The sequence below is a fragment of the Amblyomma americanum genome, chromosome 1 (genome assembly GCF_052857255.1).
Source record: "Amblyomma americanum isolate KBUSLIRL-KWMA chromosome 1, ASM5285725v1, whole genome shotgun sequence".
Classification (NCBI taxonomy): Eukaryota; Metazoa; Arthropoda; class Arachnida; order Ixodida; family Ixodidae; genus Amblyomma; species Amblyomma americanum.
The window spans coordinates 325256235-325265357 of NC_135497.1; the positions used below are offsets into that span (position 1 = coordinate 325256235).

The 9123-nt window shown below is 46.8% G+C and overlaps 1 protein-coding gene across 1 annotated transcript; it reads right to left on the minus strand.

Moving 5' to 3' along the window:
* Window positions 1-4321: 4321 nt before the first annotated feature.
* LOC144115445 (uncharacterized) lies at window positions 4322-7382 on the minus strand. Its single transcript, XM_077649845.1, has 3 exons — window positions 7225-7382; window positions 5305-5776; window positions 4322-4621 (listed from the first exon to the last, which is right to left on the minus strand). Exons 1-2 carry the CDS (start codon window positions 7234-7236, stop codon window positions 5315-5317), a joined length of 474 nt encoding a protein of 157 aa, XP_077505971.1. The 5' UTR covers window positions 7237-7382; the 3' UTR covers window positions 4322-4621; window positions 5305-5314.
* Window positions 7383-9123: the final 1741 nt, after the last annotated feature.

Consider the following 9123-nt stretch of genomic DNA (forward strand, 5'->3'; position numbering starts at 1 on the left):
TAGTAATCGAGGCAGGTTATTCCTAAGACTCTGAAACCCATAGTTCGTACGGCATTTTGGCACTTTCCAACGGTCTGTTGTCCTCGTATTGTAGGCCGCGTTGCCTATTAATTCTAAGTTCGATATGTCCAAAAACAGCCTTTGATTTTCCTTGATGCTGAGTTTATATTCGCGTAGGAGTTTATAATGATACATTTTAGTTATTGGAATGACCTTAAGATTTCTGAAGATAAATTTACTTGAGTAAAACTTAGGCAAATTATTAATGATCGGTAGAACCTTTTTTTGCATCCTTAAAAGACTACTAAGGTTTTTGTCGGTCGTTGTGCCCCAGACTAAATGAGAATAGTTCATGTGACAATTCTGCCGCTTCTAGTCCTAAAGAAGAACATCGGTTTGTTGACAAGAATGCTTCCCTTTCCATCAACCAGACGGTGCCACTAAGCCGAGCTTATCGTTTTGTTTCCGTTTGCGTATACGCTTAAATAAGAGTGGGAATTTGACAAATGGCGTAACACTTTGCAAAATGCTTGCGTTTAGCATGCGTAAGCGTGCATACGCTCATGATAAGGAGACAACATCAATTTATGCTCTTTTTGACCATATCAGTGTAAGCCGCGAGCAGAGGACACACAGACGACTGAGCGCGGATGAACACATTTAACGTGCTCTTTTGATTGGGTAAGGAGGTTCTGCCTCAGGTAGTGCTGCAAGTCATAGATGTAGTATACGCATATGTTACATATCCTCACGTAGCGGTTGCGAGAAGCAGGCAGCCAATAAATAACATGAACGCTTACGAAAGAAACTTTTAACGGGGCGAACTTCTGCCATAAAAGAAACTTGTTCACGATGTTAGACAGATGCGCACTCTCATTCGTCAGAATCAAAATGGCCGGGTATGTCGGCCATGGTCTAGCTATTCAAAAATTGTTTTATAATCTTTAGATAGCAGGCTTATAGCTTCGCAAACAGTACTGTGCACGCGACCATTTTTTCACAAACTATCTGGCAACGTAGCGCAGGCATTTCCAGAACCGCACAACTCACGCGACGAACCGGAAATGCTATGGCTTTGCGCTCGTGGCCAGAACAAAGGACACTGGTGCGATGAGAAGCGTATGAGAGTTTCACGGCAGCGAATCCCCTGGGAGAGACGATGAGAATGCAGTTCTGGCGAACTTCAACTAGGATCTTTTGGAAGAAGCGTTATGTATACGCGACGCCTATTGATGTCGCCGTTGCATAACCGCAAACGAGGTTTAATGGAAGACTGGCGGAACCTATCTCACAGTTAGGAAACAAAGAGTATCTGACTCAAAGAACCTTCTAAATTGCGAAGTAGTGGAAAGGCCTTTAGAAGCATCTGCATTCTACTTCACTAGAAATGCCCAGCGCTTTAAGAGCTGACGGTCGCTTCAGCTTACCGATGGAAAGATCACGAAACTTCGTGTTTAAGGCGCTCTTATAATGCGTCTGAGCCCTAGCTATCACACTGACTGTTATTGTTTCTTGCATATCTGCGTCAACCTGTCAAAACGTATGCTCACGCGGATATTTTGTGATTAAGCCCATTGACGAGCAGACGCCAACTCAAGGTTCCATCAAGCCACCGAGTGGTAGAGTACAGGCAGCCAATGGCAGGTGGAAAAGACGCAGGTTTTAGCCACCAAGGCGCTATTTGACATGTACCGCCCAAAGTGAAACTTCGAAAAGTATTTCAGGCGTCTTGCAGACGTCGTTACCTTCGCATTGCGAGCCTATACATGAAAACGCGTATTTCCTGGTAGATGTCCAGTAAATTTTGAAAAGGAATCACAGCACGCTCTTCGAGAAAAAAAAATGGTCGGCGGGTATTTCTACGCACTTCAGAAAGGCAAACGCACCAAGTCGTGCCTCTTTCATAGCTGAAACTACGCAGCGGTGTTCATCAGGTTGGGACGTATGTTAGACTTCTGGCGAGAACGTGCGCAGTCGTAAGTAACCCACCGACCTCACCATTTCGCTTTCCCAGAAGGACTGATTGCAGCGGTTGTCATTTTCTGCGCCCTTTGTAAAAGAGCAACCGGAGAGGAAATTGGCTGTTTTCAGGAACTCCTCCAATACATTCTTTTTCCATGTCACTCCCTGATTGATCTTACTCCGGCGGCTCACCATTATTGCAGCCCACTTTCGCAAGGCCTGCGATTACACCAGAGCAGCATTCTCTGTCACACGCACAAAGAAAAGGTCTGCCTTTCAGGTTATCGTTCCAAAGGAAATTGTGAAGCGCCAATTATATTTGAGGTATGAAAGAAAGCATGAGTCACCATTTTGCAACAAAAAAGTAGAAAGCAGCCATGTGGCCATTCCGGTACCTTAAATGCAGCTCATATTACGAGCGTGCCACTCCTTTGCAGATGAGTTTCTTCCACGAACTGATTGCGACACAGAAGAGCAGTCGAAAGGCTATTGTCAGGCTTTTACAAAGTTTCCGATGCTCCAAGTCGAAGCCACACTATCATATTGCGGTCAACATCGCGTGCGCAGAGGTAACAAAATCAGCAGTATAAAAAACTTAACGAGTCAAGCATATCAGAACGTTTCTCTATGTTTAAGCAGGCAAGTTTAATAGAGTTAATGAGTAGCTCGGTTTTCTTTCGTTTAGAGGATGGGGAAGGGGGTTGGGGGCCGAGGCAACTTTCTGACTTTCAACCTGCCCAGTTCCTGGGAACACATCTGAAATCTTTCGCGGCTGGTTTTGGAGAGGGTAAATCCTGGCTCGGGAGAAGTGTTGACTTTCCGCGAAAGAATGCAGCTTCCATTCCTTCCTTTCATAGTGTTTCACGCCGTTTAAAGAAGTTTTAATGTGTTTCGGAGTTCAATGTCTTCGTCGTTTTCATCGCTGTGAACAAGAGTGACAGCCTATGCCTGGCCTCCGGGAACAGCTTGATAAATCCCGTAGTGCCTAGTCACGATTTGCAGTGGTTCATGTGGTGACGTACACACCTTGTCGAAAGGCTGTCTTAAATCATATGGTTCAACATTGCGGCAAGTGCTACAAGATAGGCTGGTGTCTGAAGTCATCACCACAGTTTAATTAGGTTCATCTAATGCGCCACAATGGTATTTGTTTGCCTGCTTTAGATGAGGAGTCTGTCGTGTTTTAACGCATTAACAACATAGCGGAGAGATTGTGGAAGCGTATTTCATCTCCAAAACACAACACGTCTCTGCCAAAGGCGTCCATAACTTTCCAGAAAAAGAGATTGATTTTCCAGGTGATGGCCCTGGTGCCATGTAATCTTGGAAATTTCTGGCATAAGTTCCAAAAATTGCCCCAATTCTGTTCTTTCGCAACTCTCCTTTAATATATGTTCCGCATATTCATGAAAAGCTTATTTCTCACGCAAAACTAAATTCTTGATTTTAAAATAAAATAACCGCTAAATTGTCGAAGTTAAAGACGTTATCGAGCTAAAGTTTTATGCCGCGCAAGTACTTACTCGAATTTATCCGAGCGCACTAACAACGCGCATGAAAGTAACGTATTTACATTGTGGATATTCATTACCCATGCCGTATTCCATCATTACCCATTACCATGTTCATTACCCATACAAGCACGCGTCTCCTTGTCAGGACTGCTTGCAATGTTACTGCCTTTTTCAGTGCTCTTTTTTTTTTTGGTGGAAGCAAATAAACAAATTAAAAAGTATAAGTATCTTTGTTCCTTCAATCACGCAGACATGCCAAAACAGGGCGGCCAACTTATTGGCTGCAGGCCCTTCTTGAAACGAAAAATCAGAAATAAATTTCTCTAGCAGCCCTACCGCCTCAGGTAAGCCAAAAAGTCTTTAATATCAGGAAACTAATTTTTTCTCCACTATAATCTCTTGAAAGTGTTATGGCGTACAGTTCGCTTCTGCTTTGGGAATTAATTCGTTTACCGCTCCTGTAGCCCCCAGTACGCCGAAGGAATCTGTATTTTGGCAACTATTGATTGTAAGTTATATTAACGGTCCCTTCGCACGATTTAGCCTCAGCCTAAAACTGCCTGCGATTGTGCATCTTACCATGCTATGTCTAATCTAACCGCTGCGCATAAATGCGCTTGAATCTCATGTGAACGCTGTTTCTATTTGGTGCACAAATTGCTTGATGAAGCTTGGCATATGCAATGTGAAATTACAGGTGTATCGAAAGTATCGAAAAATCCAGACTCTCTCGCTTATGTCCCGAATGACTTAGAACTGCAGGATGTTGTTTCTTACAAATATGCTCGGGCGTGACGAATAAAATTCAATCGAAAATATGCATGGTGTAATTAAAGCGGACACCTCCAAAAGACAATCATGTGCGGAAAATAAATAGTCCTTTATTGAATCAATGTATGTGGCATCATTGCACGCGCGTACAAGATTGAGTGGTCCCTCTCAAAGCGCCAGAAGGCGCTACGTTAATGCCCATCGATGGTTTTCGTTTGCCGACATGATGCATGATATACGAAGTCTCCTATGGTTTATGGGAAATCGCTGTGTCTTTCTTTGCCAATCGTGTCCTTTTTCTTATCGTGTTGCTTCCACGCATGTGTAAGCGAGCAAGGCCAAAGTGATGAAAGCAGGAAGTGGTCTTTTCAGTTCTGCAAAAAAAGAACAAACATAGAATGGTTAAAATTATTCTGTGAAAAAAAAAACGGCGAAGTAATAGAGTAATTAATTATATATACACGAAATTTGACTAGTTTGAAGTTCTAATCAGGGAACTAGGAGCCATTTCCTTGTGGCAACACATGCGAGTAAAAAGAAAAGTGAGGACATGTACTGCATTCCTCGCGTTCACTGTAAAAACATCTATAGCTCCCATACTTCTGTGTGTGTAACTCAAGGTTGTTGGTGGGCTATGCGACTCTGCCCTAAGGCGTCCATGACGCACCGGAAGTCTACGCAGTAAATATAGCTTTCTCTATGACCGTCGAACATATTTAGAGCAATAGTGTAGAGCTGCAGCGGGCAGCTTAAACGTTGCAGAGACATTCGTTCCACGGCATTCATTTCACCTTTCGTTTTTCCTCACTCCATTTAACAACGCGCTTCCGCAGTCGTGTACGGAGAACGAGAGCGCCTCATCTACAAGTACTGCGACGCCTTGATGATTCTCATTTGGTAAAGGAATAGATGCCCTAAAAATGGGAAACTGCACGACTATTTGTACTTCTCGTGTCCGTTGATGCCCATCTCCAAACAACGTACACAAGGTGATCCTCAAATCCACATTCCAATTCATACCTACCTGCTGCAGTGAAACAGCAGACTCAGTTCGTACCTTTGGTAAATTAGCCGAGGTAGCCGCCTTGGTATCCCGCGCCATAGCTGTTGGCTCCGGCTCCGTGGGCTTGGTTGTTGTATGCGTTTCCGAAGCTGCCTTGTCCATAGCGGCGGTTGGCGCCGGCGCTCTGAGAAACACCGAAGGCCTCGCGGTCGCCGTAGGTCTGCACGTTGCCGTAGTCACGACGGTTGGTGCCACCATAGTTGTAACCGAAGCCCCCCTGTCCGTAGTTGTTTCCGTAGCTGCCCAGGCCGAAGCTTCCACCGCGGTTGAAGCCAGCACCGTAGGCGCCTCCGCCGTAGACCGGGAAGTAGCCAGTGCGTCCCTCAACGGCCTTGTCGTCGGCCGATGCGGGCTTGGCGTCGGCAGCGGGAAGAGGCTCGGCGGCGGCTTCGGGGGCAGGAGCCATCTCTTCAGCTGGAGCAGCCAGGGCTAGACCGAGCAGGGCCAAGAAGGCAGCGAAGGGCAGCTGTAGGAGAGGAGTCTCAGTCAGTCAGCACTCTTTACGGTACACGCTGGTTGTGTTGAATGTCTGTAGAGAGCCTTAGCTTAGCGCAGACGTGTTAACGTGTACCAGTTTAACGCATGGCCCGTGCGCACGCGCAGTGGCAGGCTCGTGCTTCACCTTGCTCCACCTCCTGCAACTGCGCGTGCGCCGCCGGCATCCGGTGATTTGGTAAACGTCTACGTGAGTACGTCTCTGTTATGCTAAAACATTTACATCGAACTCGAAAGAGCTGCTCCGGCCATATGAGCCTCTCCTTCAGGTTCACAGATGTGGCAGTTTGTGAGTCGCTGGCAAAAAGCAGAGATCTTCACTATTAACCTTTTTATCAGGATATCGATGATAAAGTTTGATGTGCAATTTTTTCCTCGCAATAACAAGTAAAAAAAAAAGAAAACCCGCATAGGTGCACTTGCGGTACAAAGGACAGCCAACTGCGACCCACTATTGGCGCAGCTAGACGTGGTTGGGTTTTTCTATTAACTGAAAGCAGGGTTTACCAAAAATTCCACTTTCCTGTTTGGTTTATTTGCTACACTCGCCAAATCCCCATGGTTAATCGCTAAATACTACGTGTCCCCTTACCATCATGACGACTTTTTTTTTTTTAGTCATGACGACAAAAGGTACAGTTCAAGTACAAAATAGTAATGAATGCTCTATATTGTGAGGAAAGATTTTTTGACCTTTATAAGCACCTAATCCCAGACGAAGTTTATGCTGTTTGTTTGCGGAGCTTCCATTTTCCAAATTTCACTAATGGATCGGACTTAAAGCACTTGCAAAGATAGAACAGCCATCGAAAAATAAATTCCTTCGGCCATAGCCCACGTCCAAACAAAAACTGCGAAGGGCTGAATCAGAAGCAGTTGTTCAGAGTTGTCATTTAGATAAAACTCTTTAACATTTTTTTTTTCAGCGAATGTTAATCACCAAGAAGGCTTTTCGTCGTTCTCATTTATAAAACTTTCTGACGTTGATTTCTTGAACATATAGGCCCACTTTGGAGCAAACCAAAATCATAAACACGATGTATCTGACAATTCCAACACCCAACAACGCACCCGAATATATTAAATTGCCTCAAAAGATATCAAATCTTCAGAAGAATATTCGATATCCTCGTAACCGACAAAGAGGGTTCCAATGTGACAAGTGGTGACCATTTTTATGTTTTAAAATGCGCTGCAGGTGATCTGCTCTCCAAGAGTCAGATTGAAGTTGCCCGCTCCCCTTTTAAAGCTAGACCTATCCCATGCTGCACATTCTCCCATCGACAGGGCAAAAAAGAAAGCATTGACGAACGCGCACTCGTCTTATCGGTCGCATGCTAAACAGTCTGTCAACCTCCGAATCGCTTTCCCACACACATCAATCGCCCACTAGAGGATACAGGTCCTCTCACTGCTTACCAGGCGGCACATGTCGGCGGCGGTGGTGTCAGCTGGCTGGGGAGCTGTGGAGTGGATTGTAGCCAGGCAGACTTCGAAAGCCGCTTTTTATAATGAGACCCGGGGAGCGGGCGGTCGGCCGGTGGGGGCCGGCGATACGCTTGCCGGCGGGCCGTGTTTCCCAGGCCGGAGAGACGACCGCGCACGCGGCGAGTCAAAGTGCCCGCGTCCGGTGCAACAACCCTCTCGGAAGCGAAATCGCCCCGGGAAGGGGGGGGGGGGGGGGGGGCGCTTTGGGCGAGGGCGGCCAGCAGCGCGTAGGTATGTCAGGCTTGCTCTTAAGGGAGAAGGAGGGAGTGGTGGTGGAGGAGCTAGTCGGCAGACCATGCAACGGAGTCGTCAGCCGATTTCGCAGAACCCCCCCCCCCCCCCCCCCCCGGCCAGCCCGCGTCCCCCGCAGTGCGACAGCGGGCAACCTGCGTGCAGTCACTGAGGGCGAACGGAAGAAGCTGCACAAGCGGACCAGCAAAACAAGACAGAGCCAAAAGAAAGCGGGCGTCCACGCGGCGAAGATGGCGCCAGTTGATATGAGGGTGCCCCCACGTGTTGCACCTGACTCAGACAACTCCGGTAGAGGAGGATGAGAGGGGAACGAGAGAAATAAACAAACAGACCCAGGGGATATAGCCGGGAGAGCCGCGTGCACGAACTGGCAACAAAGCGAGAGGGAGAAGAAAAGAAATTTTAGGGGAGAGCTTAGGACACTAGACTTGGGAAGGCCGAGGACGCAGGGTGAGCGAGAAGCGGGCAGGTGACCTTCGATGCGTTTGTTGCTCGTCTTTTTCGGCTGGCCAAGCGCTCTCGTGCGGGCGACCCCCTCAGCTGGATCTCGGGCATGCGGTGCCGTTGTAGTGCTCGCTCATTTCGCCCATGCGGGTTCGCTCAACTCGTAGTTCAAAGCGAGCCCGAAGCTCTTCGTCGTACCCCGTGGGGTCGTGCCGAGCCCAGGAGTTAATAGCTGGGGGTCGCGCCGCATGCATTGCGCACGGAGCGTCTCAGCTAAGCTGGCCGTTTTCAAGGTGAACGGTGCAAGCTCCGAACAAGCCTCAACGGAGAAATTTGGCAGCTGCGGCGAACGGTCCAAACAGACCAATTAAATACAGCGTTTTCGGCTTCGTGGGTCATTCATACCCACAATTTAGTAGAAATCGTATTAGTGGCGCAGCGATATCTGAGGAAAATCCGAGAAGTGATTCTTTAGAGGGGCTTCGCAAGTGTGATCGCTCCAAATAATATAGGAAAATGAAAAAAAAAATAAAATGTAATAGGGTTGTAACGTAGCTAAACCGAGTAGACGAGCAAAAGCATGTTTAGTTATGGTTGGATCATTGCTTTGGTTTGCTGGGTAGTCGGCACATCTGGGGACGATATTTGTTTGATAGAAGTATGGGTTAATAAAAACGACGACGTGCAATGCACAGCGCGAGAGTGTGTTGCAGTTCAATACGAAGCGTGATCGGCTGCTGCGACAGCATCATGCTCTCTTGCACAGACCAGGGATCTGATTCATTCGCCCCGCCGAGATTTCGAAACCCATTCGGGGCAATTTTTTTAATATATTTATTTATTCAATGTCAGACTTCAGCAATGAAACGGCTTTCGCAACTTTGGTCGTGAAGTAGAGCTTTTGCGCTATAAAGTAAGCGTAACACTGGACTCAAATAAAAATGATGTCTCAAATCATGCCCATATATAATACAACTGCTTTTTTTCTGTTTTTGTTTGATTTTCTTGCTTGTGCTGGCGTTAGCCTCAAGGACGTTAAAATTCGTGGAAAATGTTATGACGAGTTGTTCTTGCGAACTCCGCAAGAAAAGGTGTGTATCATCAAGAAGCTTGCAACTCCCACCTCTTCCTTCG